At 43.6% G+C, this 24,372-nt stretch overlaps 2 protein-coding genes across 5 annotated transcripts in view; one reads left to right on the top strand and one right to left on the bottom strand.

The window, feature by feature from the left end:
* Positions 1–24,372, bottom strand: part of LOC126521223 (MFS-type transporter SLC18B1-like) — a 126,148-nt gene that overhangs the window by 93,418 nt on the left and 8,358 nt on the right. The gene's annotated exons all lie outside the window — the stretch shown is intronic.
* On the top strand, positions 879–23,325 carry LOC126521222 (MFS-type transporter SLC18B1-like). Of its 4 annotated transcripts, XM_050169849.3 has the most exons (13): positions 879–1,479; positions 4,994–5,089; positions 5,173–5,246; positions 7,618–7,765; positions 9,710–9,778; positions 9,854–9,941; positions 10,122–10,273; positions 10,983–11,084; positions 14,492–14,583; positions 19,478–19,573; positions 21,316–21,390; positions 21,471–21,564; positions 22,515–23,324. In XM_050169849.3, exons 1-13 carry the CDS (start codon positions 1,228–1,230, stop codon positions 22,617–22,619), a joined length of 1,443 nt encoding a protein of 480 aa, XP_050025806.1. In that variant the 5' UTR covers positions 879–1,227; the 3' UTR covers positions 22,620–23,324. The 4 variants fall into 4 exon arrangements, 3 of the variants coding, with proteins under 3 accessions (XP_050025806.1, XP_050025805.1, XP_054921799.1); XM_050169848.3 differs by having other exon boundaries at positions 9,710–9,941; positions 22,515–23,325; XR_008610328.1 differs by lacking the exons at positions 14,492–14,583; positions 22,515–23,324 and having other exon boundaries at positions 9,710–9,941; positions 21,471–21,486.

The raw sequence follows: 24,372 nt of genomic DNA, 5'->3' as shown, positions 1-24,372 counted from the left end.
TTCTCATGAACAAGCAGGAAAAAGTAGGACCAGTCACAATATAAAACAGGAACTATATGATCTATTTTAGTGGCTTCTGTGGAATCCAATAAATGTAGGAACAATAATAGTTCAAGTGACACGACTTCCAAGCACGCACCTCCAAACATGCCATCTCTCTTGCGTGCGCAGCTGGGTCGCAATAATACTTTGCAGTGCCGTGCTGCCCTCCCGTTCGACGTGCCTTTAGGCGAAAAAAAAAAAAAGAAGTTTTCGTGGAATAAGCACTTTACAATTTCGCAGAATATTCGTTCTTCAGCTTTATCCTGTAGAACTACCATCTGGCTAGTCTTTTATCTGAAGAAAACATTGTCGCCAATGCACTACAAGAACTTGCACGGCGCTGTAAAAATACTGATAGAGTCGTAGAACACAAGAAATAAAAAGACAATTTTAAATTTAGGGAAGTTGGACCTTGACATGTGGCGACGTTTTGAAAGGTTCAGAAATATGATAGGATCACAAACGCGTGACAACATGTTAACTTGTCCGACGACCACGTTCGTAAAGTTCAGGCAACAGGATCAGCAATACAAACACAAATAGGCTACTGCATTGACGCAGGATTTCGGGCAGAGGGCTATCTTGCTTAATCTATATAGGAAGAATGCTTAATGACCTCGCATACGTATTGTAATGAGTTTGCATATGTATTTCGTACAATATAATTGTAAACATATCTATGAGAAAATGTGTCAGTTCCTTGCGATATATACAACGAACGTCAAGATGTTTCCAGCTGCAAACATTGTGTCATCCTTTCAGCGCCGGTGCTTTAACGCATACGGATCTTATAACCACCCTACTAATTTCACATAATGAGAGGAGTGCACGAAAGAATAGAAAAGATGGCTCCACCATTCTAGTAAAGAATATATCCTCCATAGGCAAATAACAAAACAGCGCCCTAGAACCGGATATAAAGAAGATGACACACTCGATATATTTGTTTTCACTACAACTATAAACATTATAGTTGAGTGCGCTCATGTGTGTCCTCGACTTTATGTCCTGTTATAGCGCAGCTTCCTTTCCTTTTTCTTTTTTTTTGAATTGACCAAGTATGCAACAACCAGCTCAAATTAGTATTCGCCTTATGTATATCCTCCATGAAAGTTCTTCCACATTGATGAAAGTGTGTTGTTCAACGCTAAGTGAAATGTCTGCTTTTTTCACCAGTGTCTCGAAATGCACAGCATTCGACGCTCTCGAACGAGAAGAGTTGAGATGACTGCTGTGGCTCCGCTCAGCGATAATGACGCAGACATGTTGCCCAAAGAGGTGGTGCTTCCGGAGAAAATGACGGAGCTTCGAACACTGGAACGGGAAGACACAAAACCACCGGCGCGGAGTCGAGTGCTGAGAAGGTTCCCTATTCTGGCATTGTATGGCACCGCTTGCTTTTCACTCGCCTTTATTTCTCCCTACATACCGCATCTGGTAAGCGTACAACCTCTACCTTTATAATGTCTGTCACACAGGAAGTTGCTGTGTCGCTGTAAACGAAAAGTGTACGGCACACGTGTTGGTCGGGGAGGGGGGGGGGGGGGGGGGGGAGAGAAGCGCTGTCAAGAAGAAAAAACAAGCCCAGGGACACTATAACTTAAACCCATTCCAAACTTTTCTATTCCAATTTTGCAATCAGCGCTCCACGATCAATCAAAAACTTTTTTGAACCACCCCTCTTCGCTAGTCTGTCACGCGATGTCACGAAAACCACGAAAGCTCCCCATCTGATATGACGCGTATGCACATATTATGCATGATTTGACCGAACAAAAGAAAAATAGTTATTTCTGATTCGACGCCTTTTCACCATTAGCTCTCGGCTATTGGTCAAAAGCTTTCGGGCTGCACCCACTTCACCTTCCTGTCGCACGACGTCACAAAACCGCGAAAACTCACCGCGTCAAAGTGGCGTGTACGGGTTAAAGATGCATTAATATGCCGAACAAAACTGAATTTTTTTCGGCCCCGTTCCGAAAGGAATAAAAGATGGCTGCCGCCGATCGCTCACGCACTGGCTACTCGCACCTGCCAGAGAGCGTGGGTTTATTTACGTATAATAAACCTTTTTTCGTGGCCGTGTAACGTGTTCAAGCACTTTCGGCACGTTTACGACCTCGCTTTGCCAAATCTTCTTTGCTGAGAATCCGTTTTAGCAGCATTCTTAACCTTCCGTTGCATGCCGCCGCGATTTTCGACCAGCCACCTCAAGCCAAGTAAGGGAAAGCGGACCAATCGCAGACGTCGGCACCACCCTGTTCGTTTGGGTATGGATCTTTACTGCACTGGCTCGGCCCCATCGAATCCTTCTCCACATGAGCGTGCTCCTCGCCTCTTGTCAGCCAATCAGATAAGACAAGCTGCTCACTGTAGGCAATGTTATTCATTTTTAAAGCAAACAAAAGTGCCCTCCGATAAACGAGGACAGCGTTTGATTGGTCTGTTCAGACAGCCCTGCTGGTCACCGTCCGATGCTTGCGTCGGCGGTTGCGCAAATTTGACGTAAGGAGATTGGAATAAAACGTGTTGGAATAATTTTACGTTATAAGGCCCTAAAGTAGCATGAAAGTGAAAAAAGACAAGATAAATGCTGCTTGTATTTGTAATATTCCGGGCTCGTCTTTTTATTACAAACACGCACCAACTCGCCCGGCAACTTTGCTAAGAGATTTAAATGTCGAGAGCGGTGAACCTTATCTATCTCTAAAGGTATAGGAGCTGAATCAATGAAAAATTGAGCGTTAATACGAATCTTTATTTTTTTGTAAGGAGGGGGAAATCTTTATTTGAGAGAGGGAGAGAGAGAGAGAGAAGGGAAGAAGGAACGGCAGGGAGGTTAACCAGACTGAGTACAGTTTGCTACCCTACACGTGGGGAGGGGAATGGAGAGTGAAAGAGAGTGAAAGTGTCGTCTATACAGCCTCGACCCATCACCGAAACTTAAATTAGCAGCGAACCTTCCACGACGTGACGCAACACTGCTGTGTCAGCTGTGGGTAGGAGTAGCATTCATAAACTCCTACAGCTATCGTATTGGAATGGCGGATTCACCAATTTGCGCTAAGTGCAAGTGTGAAGAGACCATCAGTCATCTTTTGTGCCACTGTTCTCGTTCTAAAATCTTTATTTGAAATCAAATAGACGTATTGGGGTGAAGATTCAGAAGGAGGTCCCATCGCACATGGCTGACAGGAGACCTCCTGTAGAGAAATTAGGTACAGAGACATACAAAAATGGCAACCAAATAACAACAAGTAATTAGTTGTAACAATGGGAACACAGCAAATATACATGAGTAATGTACGCCATAAGAATATAAACACAATGAATAATGCAAAGGCACACAAAAATGTAAAAGAAGAAATGACAACAATACAGCAACGCAGATTCCTTACACAACGTTTAAGAGATAATGATAAATTAAAAAAACTTTCTGAAACGCTGATAAAGGTAACATTTGCTTAGTACTTAATGGTATCGTCAGGGAACAGCCGCAAAAGTAACAGTATGTTCGCCCTAGTCAGTGGGTGCACCTGATAGTAAAAATTGTTCTTGGAGGCAAACCTAGTCGGGTTAGTGTTGAACAAATGTGATTTTTGCAATATATCGGCTGCTAAGATACCGTTTGGAGACCTGTAAACAAGAATTCCCAATTTATATTTGAACAAATTGCACACTGATAATACACCGTGCTGTTGAGTTAATGAAGATGCGCTGGTGAATGGTGGGCTGAATGTTAAGGTATGAATAGCTTGGCTTTGAAGGCGTTGGAGTGTAAGTATATGCGAGATGGATAGGTACTTGCCCATGACTTGATACAGTACGCAACATGACGGTGGATTAAGGCGCAGTACATTTTAAATAAAGGAGGTAAATTGAAGAATGGTCGTGTTTTAATTAATATCCTTACACTGTGGGCTGTCCACTTCCTTACTTACGAAATGCGGTGGGAATACTTGAGATTGACGTCAAGAACAACTCCTAGAAAGGTGCAGTGAGGGGTACTAAGGAGGTAGTGACAGATTATATTAATGACAGGAGTAGATGAAAGAGGTTTCTTATTCGAGTGGAAGACAACAAACTGTATTTTATTAGCGGTAATTAATAAACCATTAGCTTTGCACGAGTTGTGAATATTCGTGAGGTCAGTGGTCAGCTTGCTTGTTAACGTATCGATGGACCTGCCACTTGTAACTATCGTTGCATCATCTGCATAGAAGAAAGCTTGACTACATATATGTTAAGTTTCCAGTCAGGTCATTAATATCAATTAGGAATGAAAGGGGGCAGAGTATGGAACTTGAGCGACACCTTTGTCAGTGGATTTAAACGTGGAAAGAATATTAGAAACACAAACAACTTGCTAACTCTTCGATAAGTAGCTTGAAATTAGTTCATGGGCGCTACCTACCACGCCAGTTAAGTTTAGCCAAGAATATATAATGAAATATAGAATCAAAGGCCTTGGAGAGCTCAATGAACAGGGCACCGGCAAAACATCCCAAGTCTAGGGCATGCTTAATGTATTCAGTAAAAGAGAGTAGTGCGAAATCTGTCGAAATACCGGCGGGAAAACCAAATTGTACAGTGGATAACACACCAAACTTAGTTATATATTTAGTTGGTCGCTTCTTGATACATTTCGCTATGATTTTGCTATACGATGGCAGAATTTGTCACGGCGTCGATGACCACTTCGTGATTGTCTCCTTCTATATCACTATGGATAATCATTCGCCTGAAACAGTGTCGCGTAGAACACTCTTCCGTGTATCGCTTCCATTTACTGGTCGCAGTGTAAGTTGACGCCACAACACGTGGCTGCAAGGGGAAGCTTTGAGTTAAAGAAATTTTGCGGGCTTGGCGTCGCCTGCCGCAAATCTGTACTGAAGTTTTGTGGCTGTCATGTGGTGCGTGTACCATCGGTGCATCTTAGAGTCACTTTCAGGCGGTGGAAAAACGAACAGAGCATTGGCAGTTCAACATCATGTATGCGAGCACTAGAGCGTCCATGCTTCTTGGTAGCCTTCTTAATACGGCACTGGTAAGTTATATACCTAATGGAATTCAAATGTAACTCTATGTTGCCTGTGCGTCATAAATGCTTTGATGTTTATAACTTTGCAGGTTCAGCGCCTCACACCTCAAGCCACTCTGATTGTTGCATTCATTGGCATGATTGTATGCGTATCATTTTACGGGTAAGGCACGCTACTGCAAGCTTTATTACCTATGTAAAGTATGAAAACTGGCGTCTAATTTAACGCAATACTGCTGCACTAGCGCATTGAACGTGGCCTAATTTCGGGATGTTCACCCAATTTTGATTTTTTCGAATCCTACCTAAACAGAATTTTGAAAATATTTTTATAGATAGTGGAAAATAGTATATCCCCTATAAACATCGCTTTGGCCAGGGAAGTGACAGTACAGAATTTAAGCAAGGGCATCACGATGGCATAAAAACCATTAGCAGGGGTGCATGTTGAGGTGCTACTGCTTAGCACTTTTTGATACGTTGCAGTGTTACGCTTAGATATTGTAAGCGCATGCACTCTGCACACTTTTATTATGCTATACCTTCGAGTGTGAATTACTTTGACAGAAAGTTAACATTGCTATTATTATTATTATTATTATTATTATTATTATTATTATTATTATTATTATTATTGTTGTTGTTGTTGTTATTATTATTATTATTATTATTATTATTATTATTATTATTATTATTATTATTATTATTTGCTTTGAAAACATATATACATGTTAAAGGAAAGGGGAAGTAAGGAGCAGGCAGGCAACTGCCACCGGAAGGGGCACGACACGTGCCTACTCTTCAGATAGGAGCCGACAGAAATGCGGAAATGGAAGACAGGAAGGAGGGGAGGAAAGATGAAAGAAAGCGCAACAGGACAAATCTAAAAGAATAAAGTAGAACACACAGTACAGGTGACACAAAGTAGGGTCCGTCACTGCGGGTCACGCTGCTAATGAGTGTTAAATAGAAGAAATAGTGTCTGAGCTACAAACGTGAACCTGAGTTGGTTAATTCTAGAAAAGTAAATAGAGCACTATGAGCCTGATCGCGTCGAGGCGCACAACCAGTGGGGTACAAACATTCGTCGAGTGTCGTACACAGAGGAATGGGTAATGAGTTAAACACTTCAGAATATGAGCGCAGCGTTAAGTCGCTGCTGAAATTCCAACCAAATTCATTTTACAGCACTATTCCTAACCAAATTATTATTTTTTTGCACTTGCCGTCTGATTTCTGTCACACAATACTGTGGCTGTTCACAGACAATCGTGTCCTCGAGTCGTCATCATTACGTACATTTTCCGACGGTCTCGAGTCGTCATCATTACGTACATTTTCCGACGGTTGGAATGCCATTATGACCTATAATTATGATGATGCGATGCGTGAGCTGCGATACTGTGGGCACGCCGTGAGAGCAGATAGCAAGTAGCGAACATAGTATCTGTAGAAACGCATGAAATAGAACGTTCCGTGTGAAAAAAAAAGGGAAAGTTCGTTTTTAAGCTCGTTCCTTTCATGGTTTTATGCCGTGCGTGAAACATTGGAAGTCCGAGAATGACTCTGCTGATCTTTGAGTGACGCTCAGATGAGTCTGTTTGCGATTTTGCGGCCAAATCAGTCCTGAAGAAACCTAGTAAACTACCATAAAGACATTCTATTTGGGTCTTGCGCTTCCAAGCCGTGCATTGTTACTAATGCGGCGTGACCGCTTTGCGCAAGCGAAGAGGTAACACTGCCATAAGGCCGGGTCAAACGGCAGCAGTTTTCTGTCGAGTATGTTTTGTACACAGCACTACAGAACCCGACTGTGCAGTCAGTCGCTGTGCGTTTGTGAAGACGCAGAGATTAGGTTTTGCTGGATTTGATTTCCCTTTGTGGCGCGCACCCACTATGGGCGATTGGCCAAGTATCGCGTGGTGCTCAGTAAAGGTTACCTTGCGGAGTGCCTGCGAACCAGTCGTGTCTCGCATGTCCTGCTTACAGCTGAACAGCGCTGCAGACAGCACGAGTTCGTCGCTGCATGTATGCTAATGTTTCAGATTGCGAGGGAGCTTGTTAGCGTTAAGCGGAACCTTTCGTAAGTCTTACTGGTGGCAGTACAGTTCTCACGTTATCAACGATTACGACAAAGATTGGGGGGGAGGGAGGGGGCGGTAATCCAAAAACGTGGCATACTCTGAAAACATTTGTATTCTAATGTCGCTCGAACTCTCACCGCTGTAGTACTTGCATGTCGATATCGCGCGCAAGCATGCCGGTACTTAAAATTTATTGTTTCTTTCTATCCCTGCACTTCTTACTTTCCCTTTTTCTTCTTCTCGCCTGTTTCTCCAACAGTGCACTCCTGCAAACTAGGTGAAGTAAGAGTAACCCTCCGCCTACTGGTTCTTCTATTTCTGTCTCGCTCTCATTTCTGCAGCAATTTTTAGCTACAAATACGCGCTCAAATCTAAAAATGGATTGCTAAGCAATTGGGATTTACTCGATGGTTCTAACAGCAACAATGTTTTTTTTCTCCTTTTTTGTAGCTCTACGTATTGGATCGGCGAAGGCAGCTCATTTGTGGGCGCTACTGTGACTATCGGAACGGTGTTCGGTTTCTTCTATGCATTTTTTGTGGTGACACTTTATGCAGCCGCCACCTTTAGGAGCCAGCGGAGCTGTGGTATAATAATTGTTAGTGAGTCTAGCATCCACCACTTGTTTTTTAGAGGCACTCTCACTATCACATTTCAATTCCAGGAGTCAGTCAATGCTTCTAGAATAGTTCGCGGAGCTGTGTACATAGTGTTTATTTTCACTAGTGGCGACAGGTTCACGCATAGTATATACTAAATAAATGGCTGGCTTATTCAATTCATGTCGGAGACATGGTGAGCTTTGGGTTTTACGTACATCTCGGTTGAATTCAAGCAAACAGTGTCTTCGCTTTACATTCAATTCGCTCCCTAACAACTATCATATCAGGAACTTTGATATTTGGGTTGCAAGTTTGACGAGCTACATGAAATGTGTACTTCATCTTTACTATAGCATATTACCATGTTGTTCTCAAACGAAATGTTATAATTTGCCTATTGGCCTTTGTTTCTTTGTTTATGCTATAGTTTACGTCTTCTGTATGCGGCATTTGTGAGAATTGTGTCCGCCAAAAATGTACTTAATTAGGGGCTGTGGACTCGTGAATCCTGTAGCTTTTTATCTGCAGTTCTATTATCAGTTTTTCTTGTACATTGTGGCAAACAAGAGAATTTCATAAATACCGGAAAGCAGATAAAAAGCCACTGACAACGCTTTACTGAATGTTACGCTTAGCTAATTATGTTAACATATGCGCCTTTATAGGACTCGCGTTGAAAACTCAAGATTACGATGCTAGGCGTATCAACGGAAGTGTAATATTGACTACCTCTTTCAATCATGTATTGCCCAATCTGACCTCAGTGTTATTGTAGACAGAAGAAAGCGATGTTTTCTGATCTTTCGGTGTAAGGAGGGCTACTCGTTTACTGATTTTGTTAGTATGTATATGTAAATTAAAAAGAAACTTGCATGGAAGTGACCATAACTTTAACTATTCGAAAGTAGAAAACACGAAGGTGCTCTTGATACATGTTTCCATCCAGGCAAAGACTTGCGCGAACAGATAAAAGGCATCAAGTCGCGCGCGTTGTACGCGTACGCCTGTGTGGACACCTTCTGGTATATGGCTTCATTCTGGTTTACGCCGCATGGAGTGTTGGGCTTAGAAAGCCCTTCGAGTCTTGCTTTGTCAGATAATGGTGTTCTCTGACAACGTCATCCGCAATTCGGTACCAATGTGTAGTTCATTCGGCCACTTTTATAGGAAATGATGGACACAGTTGCATACCCACGTTCTCTCAAGGACGTTTAAGCTGCTTGACCAAAGCTTTTTTGGCAGATCACCTGGGAAGATTTTCTTAAAACAATTGTTACGTGTTGTCCTAGTCAGATATTTTGTTTTGTAGAAGCTTTATAATAACTAAAGGTTTTCTAGATTTAAAAGTTGGAACAGTTCCACTTCCGTTGCGAGTATATTCCTTTCGCCCGTCCGTATTCACTGAATAGGTGCCTTGCTGCATTTATTATAACATAGATTCTGCTGTTTCAGGTTACAAACCACGATGTAACTATAAGACACGCCGTAAAGGGGGACTCCGCAATAATTTCGACCACCTGGGGTTCCTTTAACGTGCACCGAATGCGCGGTTCACGGGTGCTTTTTTTTTTTCTTTGTTATTCGCCTCGATCGAAATGCGGCCGCCGTGGTCGGGATTTGATCCCGCGCCCTCGTGCTTAGCAGCGCAACGCCACAGGCACTGCGCCGCCAAGGCGGGTCTGCGTTATCAGCTTTGGCGGGCATTTGGGGAATGCACCAATGTGAACGGAATGATATTAACTGACAAGCATTGTCGTATTGTGCAAGTGTTCTGTTCAATCTCATTTGTACAGTATATAGCATGCCCGGACAACGCCATGTCGTTAGGGCTGCTGAAATGCCACGTTATTCGTAAGAATATTGCGTTTGCAAAGGCACTTGCGAATGAATGAAAAAATACGTAGTGGACGTTAGCCTCATTAATTTCTTCTTTTTTTTAGTCTTCTATGGAGTGTGTGTACGGAATATCTAACACAGTGGGCTTCCTTGTTGGAACTGCTCTCATTGAGGTACGCACAGCTTCTGATATGTGCTCTTATTTTATTCTTCACCTCTACGACTTGACGAAAGCTGTCCCGTTTCAGTGGTGGCCAGATGCTATACCGTTCTTCATTTCCGGTGGCCTTATGTTTCTGGTTGCGCCGTTTATACTGCTACGGTCTCCCGCCAAATGTAAGCCTATAGTTCCTTTATTCCTCGAGAGAGTAATAATATATTTAACTAAGAGTTTTACTCGTGGCTTCGTTAACGCGGTGTTCTTCAGGTTTCTCAAGGTGCATCTTCAAAATAATTTCCATGGGACGTAAGCGTAAAACCTGTGCAATAAATGCAGCTTTTTTCCTTTCTTTCAAGCAATTAAAATTCCGAGAGACCAACCAGACCAAAGTGCCATCCGCCTCTTGTCCAACGCACCAATGTTTATCAGCGTTGCAAATGTCGCAATCGCCATATCGGCCCTCGGCTTCCACGACGGCACTTTGGAATTCCATCTCAAGGAAGGGGAGGTATGCCTTTATTATAAAGTTTACCCCAATCTTCAAGGTCGCGTTTGATAGGCCCTTCGTTAAAAATATTGACTGCACCACATATTAAGGCGTAGAACATATTGTGGATGCCCTGCTCGGAGGAGCAGCTCACACTTCTTTTTATTAAATGCTTTACTAGCGCGGGCAACAAACGCTATTCAATTAACTTCATTGAGCACCTTTCGCCTGTATGATACTAATAAAGGTCACTTACTAAAGGTTCCTTTAATGCATTTGACAGACTAAATTCCGTAATATTGCGCGCGTTTTATATCAAATTATTTGGTTTCTTTAGTTCGGGCTTATAGCTATAGAGAAAAAAGCACATGAGTGCACGTAAGCTTTACCTACGAAGCTGCACGATCTGCGCAATCCCAAGTAGAGCCGGAAAATAGAAACACGCAATGCAGAGGTGGTTTGCCGTTTCTTCCACGGTCTCCTCCCTAATGCAAACGGAAAAACCTAGTAACACAGAAATAAAGTTTATTGAGAGACCATATCTTGGAGTGGTTGAGTCATGGCTTTATAATTTACGCTGCCTTTGTACGACACGATAGGCACCCGCCCTTGTTCTGAGCGATATCTGTGTCTCATTTGTACTAATGGAGCTACTTGCTAGTGTTATTGCCTGTCGTTCTTGTCTTTTTCTTGAACGCTGGATAATTACCCGTACTTTGTGTTTTAACAGTTCCGGCTTCCCGACATAGAAGTGGCTGCTGTGTTTTCTGCTCTCTACATCTCTTATTCACTCGGAGCTCTCTTCTGGGGATACTTCTTCACATACAAGCTGGTAAGGTTTGTAACACCTGCATTATGCATGGCGGCACATATGTGAGAAAAAATATGGTTTGTTCCAAATTATTAATTCCACACAGCACCGCAATTGTCATTGATGTGCATGGTGCGGTCTATATTCATGACAATTCACCTGTCGCGGTGCCTCAGCGGCTATGACTCTCTGCTGCTGAACGAGGTTGGTTTCCAACCTTTTATTCCTGGCCATCGTGACCGTGTTCCAGCAGGCGCACGTCGTGAAATAAGCCGGCTCTCGGGGTAGGTTTTAAGAAGTACAGGTAGTCAGAATTATGCCCGAGCCTCCTTCCCCACTAGATGGCGTCTGACACAGCAACAGTGTTGCGACGTTAAATGTGGTAACTCAATTATTCCAGACCACAGTATCGGCTTCTATGCCTGCAAAATGCGTTGAAAAGCGCAGTGTCGATTCAAGACTACTGGGGCGACAGCTGCTAAAAACCGAGTGGCTCCCATGTGTGGGAGCTATAGCCATTTGAGCAATGGTAAGCAAGAACTGGTGCCGTGTGTTGAGTTGTATCTTATTTAAATGGCACGAGGCAAAGGGGGGAATAATTTCACCAATATAAGGGCTATTTAGGTTTTTAAACATTCCTTCCACTGTTATGTGTCTAAAATTTTTAAGCTGCCCTGGATTTGCTTAACACGATACTAACGCAAAGTCGAATGGGACATAGAGTATACACAAAGCCACAAAATCTGGACTACAGATTTGTTAGTATACCGTCTGTGGGGACTGCTCATAGTCTTTCTTTCCGGGTCGACATTGTGCTGATAACATGTTTGATAAATCTAGCAACGAGCTACTCCATCTAACAGCACCTGTTACTATCTGGCATTTTTAAAGCATGTAATGCTTTCAGCTTCCGTGGTCGGCAGCATTCAAGTCATCTTGAGCCAAAAGATAGAGCCGTTATCCGTGCACTCAGACGAGAAAATCTGGGAAAGTTTGCTCGAACACAGCGAGATTATCCGGGCAACCAGTCAAAACAAAATAATGCAGTCTCTGGCTCCCAACCCTATGTACAGGACCGCATTACATAGACTAGTTACTGCGCAAACAAGTTACAAAAAATGTTGCTTCTGAGTTCTTCATAATGTTTGTTTACAATATCACTCAAGTTGTAACTTCTAGTACTCTCAAGCTTTATTTGTCATTTTCTATTGCGACGTTCAAAAGGCAGATACAGCACACTATACACTTAGCTGTCATCTTTTGGCACTGAGCGCTGAACGCCAGCGGCCCGCGAGTTCCGCGGCGCCTATTTTGCGTTAGCTCGAGAGGTGGCGCCACGCTGCGTGGCGCCTCCTTCAGGCGCTTCTACTCGCCGTGGTGGCTTATTGGTTGTGTGGTTGCGCTGCTAAGCACGGTGTCGCGGTTTCACGTCCCAGCGGCACCGGCGGCATTTCGATGGAGGCGAAATGCAAAAACGCCCGTGTCCCGTGCATCGGAGGGACGTTAAAGGGACACTAAAGTGAAAAATGATTTCTTCTGCATCAGTAAATTACCGTTCTACAACACCAAAAACACCATTCTTACAACGATAAGACGTTTCGTAAGCCAGAAAAAGCGCAAGAACGAAATACGGGTGGCGACGCCTACTTGAGTTCCCGCACTAAAGGGCTGTGACGTCTTGGATTATGAAGGCATTTTCTAGGGCCTACTAATTATATATAGCGGTACAGATTGAATACATTGTGTTCTAAAGGAACCAAATACTAAACATGGCAAGTTTTGGAAACCTTTATTCAGCCAACGCGGCCCAAATGCCAAAACATACTTTGGTATCACTGACGTCACGCTGACGTACCAGCGCTGGAGTTTCGGCGCGAAATTCAAATACTGGTACTTGGACCTTCATTTCCTCATCTAATAATCAAACTATTTTTTTGAAATGACTGCCTGCAGGGTTCTCAAACAATGCTCCATTAGTCTAAACTGATTTATTGTTTCGCCAAATTAATCCGGAGTCCTCCACTATGGCGTGCCGCAAAATCAAATCGTGGTTTTGGCAGGTAAAGCCACACAATTCAGTTCATTCTTTTTCTAGCTAAGCAGTGCGCTATGTCTCTCTGGTGACTTTCACTACCGGTTTGTCTTCAGCCGGTTTTCTTCTTCTAGCTGGGCAGAGTTCATATGGACCAGTGCACAATATGGCGTGTTGCGGCGGGGTGTGCCGTTGGGAATACGCCCTGCACCAATTTTTAGATTGTCGCAAGTATCATCTCCAACCAATCTCATTTGCGGGTTGCCATTTCATGCTTACATCTACTCTCTATTACGAAAGAGCCAGCAATTTTGTCTTTTTTGTTTGTGTTAGGATGCCTTAAGTCGTGTAACTAAATACATAAGCCTTCTTTGGCCGTTTTCACGACGCAAAATAGGAAAGACCCGGCGTGGTGACTTAGCAGCTATGGCATAGCACTGCTAAGCACGAGGTCGTGGGATCACATCCCGGCTTCGGCGGCCGCATATTTATGGGGTCGAAATGCAAGAACGCCCGTGTCCCACGCATTGGGGCCACGATAAAGCTCCCCAGGTGGTCGAAATTTCCGGAGTCCTCCACTACGGGGCAGATCGTAATGAAATCTTGGTTTCGGCACGTAGAACCCCAGAGTTTAAATTCAGCATAGGAAAGGTGTGCACATATTTTGGTTGGAGGATAACATTCCACATCATGCATTTCCTTCGATGTCTTCAATATTTTTCGGCTTAATTGCGTTGTTACTTTATCTTCTGCTGTCACCACGGGAATCTTGTTTTCCATTTTTTTTTTGCTTGTTGGAAGGCTGAATGCAGCAAATAAGTGTGAGCTCAAAGTTGATGCTTGACTGTCACGTATGGTGTACATGCTATGACAGATTAGCTTCAGCTACATGAAAATATGAATCCAAACTAACGTTTGCGTCCACCCTATTGCTATCCGCGTACCACATATGGCTCTACTATATGTGGGAACCGCCACCACCATGGCTGCCTTTGGAAATAGCATTCCATTTCGATGCTGCAATTTTTCTGTTATACTGTATATGTGCGCCATATATACATGCTATAATCTCGAACCATTGCATATTGGAGTGGTGTCCATTGAATGAGGATGCAAAACGAATACAAAGCAAGCACAGCTCGGAAGCAGAAGCGCTTAGGATTGCTAGATCATTACGAGCAGTGCAACAGGGATGCGTAATTGCAGGCAGTTTGCTAGATGCGAAAGCACTGTACGCGCAAGTTGTAAGGTTAACGTTTTTCGTTCTCACGACTATTATTGTTTGTCTTAGTTCGCTTGGTTCTCTCATTGTTTCCATTTTAGAGGTGACGGTGAAAAAAAATATTGCGCGGCTTCCCTTTGTGAAAAAAAAAAAGCATCTCATGGCTTCCTGCAGGAACAAGAGGATATTTCGGTGCTGCTCGGATTTATGATAATGGCCGGGGCGTTCCTATTCGTGGGTCCCGCTCCGTTCCTGCCGATTCCGCCGTGAGTCTCCGCTTGAACTTCAGCTAACTGTGCATGCATATTTTTTCATATAGACCACACAATATTATTCAAGAAAAAATTTCAGAATTCTATGCACCCAGAGCGTAAGCAAGAGTGTTTGCGACTAGGAGACTAGCGTGAGACTGGTAGTTTAGTAATTCTTTCAAAGCTTGTGCACATGAAGTGTTTCCGGGCGTACGGGCGTATGCGTATTTGAAACTGCCGTGTCACTGGGAAAGTAGGCGGAAACAGTAGCATTTGTCCTTACTTCTTTTTCCACCGTCCTCTTCCTCAAAGTATAGCAAAAAATAAAAATAAACTGCCAAAAATACACCTACGAACACAAATTTATATATCCTATTTGTGTGGGGTGTAGCGTTACAAGATGCTGGAACCGGCGATGCTGTTGCATTAGATGCATCTGGTATTATTGTAATACGTACACCGCATTCGTCGCTATCCAGCAACTGTTTAAGAGAGAAGAACATGGATGTGTGGTGAATACAATAAACACATCAAGGATGTCATTTCTCATTTTGAATAGCCCAGTTACCTTCTCGTGGTTAGAAGGGAAAGTTTACTTAATATGAATTAACGCAAGTTTTTGACTTATATGAAGTAGCTGTATTTCGTAAGTGGCACTACTCTGTAAATACCTGCGACTGGGACTCAGGACAGGAGTTTCTACACTTCCTATGGGCCCCCATGTTTTGAAAACAAACCACTTCTGACTGGCCCATCGTTTCACTCTCTTGGTATTGCGTTTCTATCGGGTGAAATTATTTTATGGATAACGTGTTTCCCTACTGAAATCAAGCCCTTGCACCAGGGCTCGTTGAATTGCCCACCTGTAGCTACGGCATAGGGATACGCATTCTGCTATGAGCTCAAAAACATTTCTTTCGCTGTGTTGGGGCGTGAAGCACTGAGCCGCCTGGATGCTTTCCTCCTCCTCTGCTTTGGCCATTTCTTCATTCTAGCTTTCGTTCGCTGGAATACAGGGCTCCACATACGTTTCGTAAATTTTTTGTTCATCGGAATGTGGCTTGAACGCGCGAGTGGACCAACACATTCATGAGCGGCCTATAATCGAACGTATACGGTAACTCGAATTTATTGTGAGATCCACGGTTTCTGTACTCTTATTAATAAATGAAATTCCCTTTAAAAGCTGTATGTAACTGTGGTAAGCATTTACACTACAAGAAATTTCCCTCTCCCACCTCCATTCCCAGACGTATAGCGTGTTGTGTGCAACGTCTGTGTATCGGCTGAGCTCTATCGTAGGCATCCAATTATTACGCTATCAACACTGCACTATACCATCTATCAGCAATAGACTGCTTGATTTAACTTGGTCTTTACTATGTTTTCTACGCTGAGTGCATCCCTGCATGTAGTTTTTGTCGTTCTGATGAAATAATGTCTTCTGACAGTTTGTCAGAAGATTTGTCTGTTACCTTAATCGGGCTCTATCCTGTCTCCTCAACGTTTCTCTTTAAGCCGTCGTATTTGTCTTTAACTCTGAGTGATTCCGTTGGCTGAAAAAAAAGAGGGCTAAAAGATAAGCATGTTACTTGGAATGTGAATTCTGACGCTACTGTCAAGAAAATTTTCAACTTTACAACACATAAAGCCAGCCCATTCGGGTCAGTTTTTTCGGCGTCAGCAGCGCCATCTCTGAGACATATCGAGAGTCAAGTGTGGCGGCAAACCGTGATTTCCGCGAATGCTGATAGGGCGCACTCAATGTTCGCGTATCCGCGGCACTACTCTGCGGCGCGAACCTAAAACGTGGACGGGCCTATATACGCGGCGTGCACGCCGATGGCCGCGCCACTGGTGGCGGCCTTGCGCAGAACGCATGGGAGAGGAGCGAGCCGCGCGCCGTAGCACGCCGTAGTTTGTTGCGTCGCTGATAGTGCTTCTCCGTCTTATTTGTGTTTTCAGAGCAAAATAAGCAACACCCTTCGCATGTGTGGGATGGCCAAAGCTTCCGAAGAATGTCGAAGAAGAATTGTTGCAGGGTGGGGGGGCTCAAATACCGGCGAAAACGTGCCGGTGATACGGTTCTAATTATTCCCCGCAAAGCCTCATCAGCAGGAGCAACGCTGGCAATGGATCGTAGCTTCGGCGCGAAATTTCTTGTTCTCATCCTTTCCTTTGTCGCTTCGGTGTTTTTTCTTTTTTATTATTATTTTTTTACTCAATTGTAGTTAGACGGGTAAGCGACGAAGTTCGTGTGCAGTGCAACATGCGGTTGAAAGGCATTTCGCTAAAGTTCGGAATGCCGTTTGCCGCTTATATTGTTTTCCGCTTCTTTACCGCGTTGGGCTAGCTAGGCAGCACGACTGCATGAGCGCATTGTTTTGCATGTTAAAGCTACAGAAGTTTGCAAGAACTGAAATTGTTAGTTTTATGTGGCCCGGTAAATCCTCGCACCAGCTGTCGCGCACTTCATGTTTTTACATTTATTTTATGCGTGGCTTCGCCCATGTTTAACTGTTGCTAGTTGCTTCATGCATAACTCTTGATTCTTTTGAGCTGCGAAGTTTTCACCCTGCCTCGTTTGTAAAGGGTATAAATCACGCTGTGTCTTATCGGAATGACACCAAGCAAGTGCTTCTTTAACAGCTTTATTCATTTCGCCCGAGGGCACCTTAGATATTGTGGTTTTTTGGGAAATGTGTTTAGAAAATAGGTAGCTCAGGGCGAGAATTGCTAATAGTTACTGCATATGGTATTTTTGTTCTATTTTTCGCTGATCCATTTTTCCCTGAGTAGTTCGCGTCACGTCATCATACCTTGATGCTGTCTGAGCAGACTTAACACGCCGAGTGATTTGTTTGTTTCACAACGTAGTCGCTTCTTGCAAGTGAATTTTGCACTCTGCTGAATTATTTCTTATTATGCTTACGCCGCATAGAACATGCGGCATTTGTAGATGCTGCGTGGGTCAGAGGAAAGAAAGCCTTTACGGCAGTAGTAGTAGATGCAGATGGTCTCACTCGGGATGCTATTACAATCATGACTAAAGACACGACAGTCGCGGAACAAGTAGCGATAGCATTGGCTTTAAGGAATAATAAGTGGACGAAGATTTACAGTGACTCTAAGATGGCTATTAGACACTTTACCAATGGCTTTGTAATCAAAAGGGCTGCCCAGCTGATCGGTGAGTTGGACAGCCAAGAGATCGAAATCCGCTGGTTTCCTGCGCACATGGGGTCTGTCGATCCATCTCGGAAGAATTTAAACGAGATGGCTAACGCAGCTGCACGAGGACTTACTATCCGTGCACTACGCGACCAGGACCTTAATATTATACAGGAGGAGAACAGGGACCAATTACTAACATATAATGAAATCACGAGGCATTATTACATCAACAGAAGGGAATTCCCAGTGCCACACGCTAAGCTCAATAGAGCTCAAGCGGTGACTCTGAGATTGTTGCAAACAGGAACTTATCCAAGTCCAAACTTTATTAACAAGATATATCCTGAAAGAGAGATACCAATCAATTGCGAGAAGTGTAATGGCATCATTACTCTGGATCACATGCTTTGGCAGTGTCCTGTGACTTTCACAGACTGTGACAAGGAGAGAGACTGGTGGCAGCGAGTCCTACACAGTGGAGGTCTTTTCGATCAAGTACAGGCCGTCCAGAAGGCCCATGATACGGCGGTAAGGTTAAACCTTACTGTCCCGACGTGGGAGCCGCCTGCGTCAACCTAAGGGTTGATCTTCAGGACATTAAATAAAGTTCATCATACCATACCATAGGACTAAACCCGGCCTTGCCGCCAGCGCTGTATCTAATGTGACTGGCGCTGCTCTGCCTTTAAATATATCATGTGGCCCTTCTCTCTAGTAACATTTAAAAAAAGTACTGCAATGTTAGTCACACTATAGCTTTGTACGTTTCCAAGCAGTTCCCTTAGGGAATTTAAAATTGCAAAAACTGCAGCGCGAACGGCAGTTCATCGGCGGTACAGCGCTAACACGCGCTTTTATTAACCCGTGCGTTTGGTGGCTTCGTTGACTATAGTGTACGCGTTTCTATCAATAAATTCGCAATTATTCTACTTCAGGCGACTTTCACTACACTTATTCGGCGGCGTCACATGTATTCATCGGCAGAAAAATCACAACGGTATATGCAGACATCGCACCGTGCGGATTTGTTATCTAAGTCTGCACTAACGACGGGTGCTTATTATTGAGGTACAGAAGCAGCATTACGGCAAGGGTAGAATTAAAGAAAAAAAAAAACGGTCGAGACATCGCATTAGTCAACAAAATTTGTCGGCTAGTTTACATGAGCTCCACTTCATGTAAATGGTCGTCATGGCGTTTGTCTGCGGGACGCACCTGGCGCGTATGCGGACCATGTTGCCCCAAACACCGGTAACATCTTGTTCATACCCGCTCCCACAGAGGTCTGCGTCTTCCCTACAGCTGTCACCGCAGAAGAAGCAGTCTGGCGCCCGAACCAAGGACAAATCGCAGCCGCGAACTTCAGTCACCCTTGCTGCAAAGCGTTGTCGTCTGCTACTGCTCCCACGCGTATTGTTGGAAGCGCCCGCTAGGTGGCTATCAGTGGCGCCTCTATAGGCGGTGCACGCGGCCTATAGGGTGTAGGGTCCTCGCTTCCGTGCCGGAACAGGCAACGAAAATGTTTGATTCGTCAAGTGCGAGATAGGAACGAGTAACTTTACCTACAGCAAATTTCTTGAGAGCTTAATTTACGCTATCATAAAACAAAGCGGTCAAGATTACAGATTACTCCTCACAGTTTTTTAATGTGTAATGACTCTCACGATCTGTATCATTTCGTCTAATTTTTACTGTTATTTACGCCATAAATACCTTTTTTGACGCATTTCTGCAGATATCTGTGGATCGTATACCTCACCCAAGCCATGATAGGTTTTGGTGGTGCTGCTGTGGTCGTGGCCAGCTACAGCCTTGCACTCAAGAAAGCCATGTAAGACAATTCAATGTTGTGGTTATATAGATGTACATCGGCTTATACAAGTGAATATTTTATGTTACTTATTTTTTGCCACAACCATTTAATGGAGCAATTATTTCATTAGCGAGTTTTCTAGCTGGCAACCATTATTCTTAGTGCTCGTGTGGCAGGTTCTGTTCTCGTGAATTTGTTCATTCATTCAATCACTCAACACGCTTCCAGGCAACATCATTATACAGAAACGAGTGCGTTAACTCTGCAATGACTTAGCACAGTCACAGACAGGGGCAAATAAGTGAGCCCACGCAAGCGCCTGTGTGTCGGTCCGCTTGCTTGTCCCCGTCTGTCACTGCGCTTAAGCATTCATAAGTATGTATGCTTGTATGCTTATGAAAGTAATCAAAAAGGTTAATACCAGTCGCAAGGTGTCGTCTAATACAGCGTCTTATTTAGTTGTCGAAGGCATTCATTCATTGGCTTTTTCTGTGTTATTCATTTTCGTTTTATTTGTTTTGTCCTGTGTTCATTGTTTATTCATTTTCCGTTTTATTCATAACATCATTCATTTATTTTTCTGCGCTTGTGTAGGGCCACGTGAAAAACGCTGCACACCTTTGAATTCGCGCCAACAGGCTAAGATTACGTTTAAGAATGTGTCACACCGTGCATTGTGAAGACAATAAATGAATACTGCTAGCGCGGTTTCAAGAGGGACAAGAGAAGAAACCGCCGCACGGGACAAGCGCATATCCAACACAAACACAGCCGGTTAGTCTCATAGGCCACACAAAAGTGTCACTCGTAGTCTCTTCTCTCTCTCTCTCTCTTTACGGGATATTGTAATTTCACCGACGTTTGTGCATTACTTCCTCATACACTTTACTACAATGAACGCGCCAACTCATAACGAACAGACGCTCCTGCTATACAGGAAGCTATACAAGCCCGCGAATACATGTTCATGCAAAACGCCTCAAGCGGCCAATCGCGCGGCAATATTGCGTGTATTTGCGGGATTCTTTCACGCTCAGAAAAGCACTTTTATGTAGCACGTATTGAGCAACAGAAAGCTGCGTCAGGTGTTTTTCATGTGGCTCTTCAATTTTCTCATTGACAGTTTTCATCTGAATATAATATTTTAGAATTTGATTAATTCATTAGACTAATTAGCTAATTAGGCGGAATGCATTCCTTCGTTCTGTCCAGCTACGTGGCATCTGCACATTCTTAATGTTCGACTTAAGTTACGTGGGACACCCAGTATAGTTTTCATTCTGCACACCATAGCCGTACATTGCGTGATGGAGTCGGAAGCCTCTCGGTGTGGTTCGGACACCACCTACTATGTACATTTATGAAATATTTTAGCCGCTCGCTTTTATCTTTAACTTTAGCCATCGAACGCTCTCCCGTGATTTTCTCACGTATTTCAAGTCTGACTTAGAGTTTTGGGCTGGATTTATTGGGGTGTGATTTTACGAAGTTCGCAAGCAGAGAGAATGCTAGCAAACTGGGCGAGTTGGTATTGGTTCGTCTCTGAAATGGCAGCGCTTAAAGCGAGGGACAAAGCGACGAAGGAAGACAGGACAGATGGTCCCACTACAGCTGAGCGGTTAAGGAAAAAAGAAAGAAGAAAAACACGAATGTACATAAGCCAGTGCGCATGTGGAATTATGCAGGAAGGATTGTTTGTGTACTAGCGTAGGCAATAAAATGCGTATATTTTATTCTCTTTGCAACTCTGCACATGAAAGTGAACGAGGGTTTCCAGACAGTATGTGGACTTACGCCACTGTTTGTGGGTTCCTCTTCGGTGCGATTACTCTTGGGTAAGCTGTACTTATTCCCGAATTCAAGTGTGAGTTACAAAGCAGTGGCACAACTGCCGTCTCGACTGTTCGGTCAACAGGTCATCGGTGGCACCACTGCTGAGCAGATATGCCGCAGAGAACATACGCTACGAGAATGCATCTCTGGTCATGCTTGCTGCGTTGTCCATCTGTGTGAGTATGTTATCCCCATGTTCGGAGGTTGGACGATGGAGGCGGCTTAACACTGCATGGGAAGACTCCAGCTGGTCTTGACTGGGATATAGTGTGAGGAATCAAATTAATATAAGGCATCTGGAAAGCGAAACAATGAGCCTATATGATACAGGTATCACTAGTAGAACGAGCTTTTAAGAGCAACAATTAAGAACTATTTATGACAAATTATTTAAGCTATTTTACATATTGATGGGCACAAACGTAAGCGATCGTGTTAGCGCAACAACTTTTATTTTCAATTCTGCGACATGAAACAGGTGGTCACAGTATATTTAGCACTCAAGGTCTCCAAGGGGCTGCTCGATCGTGACCGTGAACACACCCATGGCGAGTGAAAAGAAATACAAGACGCTAGGAAGAGGCCGATGAAGCTAAATATAGGGCGTTTATCGTATTGCTGTATCATCTTCCGGGTATGCTGTATGGTCCTAGAAATGTAAGGCTCACCAAACAATTTATTTCTGTTTACTTGTTCACTAAAGCCAGATGTTTAGCTTACAGACACATCTTTGGCGAGTTCATATTTTAGCTGACTTATAGGTGGTAGTTTTTTTAATAAAGCTTGTACGTACGTGTGATAACTATTCCTTTCTTTTTGTTTTTGTTATCACAACTGCAAACAAGAACTTAAAAAGTACCATGACATATCAGCAGCATTGCTGAGGCAGCAAATGTAGCTTACATAACACAATGGCGTACTGAATGTGTAATTTCCTTTATCTTTCCCTCGAACACCCAGGAATCATAGCTAAATGTAGAATAGTTTCTGCTTTTAACATAATTATAATAATGTCTCCATAGTTCCCTGTATATATAGTAATATGTAGGTAACTTCAAATCACAAAGTCGCTTCATTTTCTAACTATTGTCTGTTATTATATAAACGGATGTCTCTTTTTCTCTAGGTTGTTGTGAATTTCGGCTCGTGCATCAGAAACTCGAAGCGGAGGCGGACTATCCTTCGCGACACAACGGAGGACGAAGCGTACCACAGGAGTGATGATCCCTGACGAAACTGTCACCTGTCTTTTTAATGATCGTCTTCTCCCTCTGATATGCGACTACTACTTGCCTACAAAGCCCCTTGGTCTTTCTTCGACCTGTGCTACCACAAGTTCCTTGTGTCCGTCTTTGACGAAGATAGGTCCTCTTATCGAAACGTTGGCCAGCCTTTCTGAGGCACCTTATCCCTGTTTACAAACTTTATACCACAGTGTGCTATTCCATCTGTCATCCCCTTTCTTGATTTTGGACTTGTATCTACATAGACATTTAATTTTTTTTATATAGAAACCACAAAACAAGTTGATCTCATGGTTTCGGCAAACCCTCCTTAGTTTTCACAAGACACTCAGTTTTTGTCGTCTTTGGTAAAACAGAAGAAGAAAAAAAAAGCAAGCTTTGATGTTTCCGCGGTAGCGACAGTTGAACCGACAGTTGAATGTGCGGCTAGCGAAAGCCCAAGGTCAGCGGGAAAGTGATAAATACACATTTTACACCTGTTCTGGAGTCACCGTATTCCTGACATGCTTCACCAAGAGCCTTCGACATGCTTGTTGTAAGTATTCTGGGACAATCATTCATCCGTTTTAGTAGTGTGACCGGATACTGAGAGCGGATAACGTTTGCTCTAGTGTAATATGAATGTTGGAGCAAACTCATTCTGACGCCATGTGTTTGGATTGCCCTGGAAGTGAGCAGAGTGGGGGTCACGTTCAGTAGTTTTGTACGCGGAGTATAATACATGAGGGGGCGGGGATATATGATGTGTGCGCTCTCAGGAATCAAGTAAATTCAGTTTTAACATTATTACGTGATTGTTAGGGGGCAGGCACGTACCCAGGGGAGTCAATCCTCCCCCCCCCCTCCCCTGGGTACGTGCCATCATCAAACCCTGCAATAACTGTTAAACCCATAAGCAACGTGAATGTCAACCATTACCTTGTCTGGTTTTTCCCTAATTGTACAGCACATCTCGCGCAAAATTGGTAAGCTGGAAACAAGAGTCGCAAGGAATTGAGAAATTAAGAGATCTACCAAGTGAGAGAGCAGAGGCAACAGCCAAAAAGGTAGGAAAGGCGAGAATCAACAAATTTAACCGTTGTTTGTAAAAATATTTATGGATCAACATCTTTTTACCTAAAAAGGAAGCAGAGAAAATGGTGCCGGAAGTCGGGAATCATTCTGCGTATATTGAATGACGCTTCTACAGTTGTCAGTCGAGCCGACTGACCTACCCACTTCTCTGCTGTGCTTATGGGGGTGTTTTTTAACCTTCTGCGGTTGGCGCAGTGCGTTTCGAACCGCAGCGTCCTGCGCTCTACGCGGTTGTACGGGACTGGCTGCTACACATCGTTACGCAACTTCCCAAATAACAATGCCAGTCCGTTTTCGCATTTCGTAGAGCAGTAAACGAGGGATCCAAAAGAATTGTGATTGTTCCGCAAATATATATTCCTTTACAATTCTTCCAGAGCTAATTCAGAAAACGCTACTAGAAATCTTTTACACTTTCGCTTGTTTACTTGTTCTTGGCAGTGTTCTTCTTGCGCTTCTTTCCTGCGCGAGTGCATTTGATGTGGTTCCTTTGCCAAGTAAAGGAAAGGTGCATCTCACAGGCGTACCTGTCAGGTCACCTTATTTAATTTCTATTTGGCGGGTTTACGCGTCTTTAAATCGAATGGCAGGCATTATTCCCTTTTGTATTAGTAAAGGCAGACCCCCCCCCCCCTCATTTGCATAATAATGTTGCCTTGGGTTGGG

This window comes from Dermacentor andersoni, chromosome 6 (genome assembly GCF_023375885.2).
Source record: "Dermacentor andersoni chromosome 6, qqDerAnde1_hic_scaffold, whole genome shotgun sequence".
Classification (NCBI taxonomy): domain Eukaryota; kingdom Metazoa; phylum Arthropoda; class Arachnida; order Ixodida; family Ixodidae; genus Dermacentor; species Dermacentor andersoni.
Note: the sequence above shows the minus strand (reverse complement) of the source record. Positions and strands in the feature narration are given on the sequence as shown.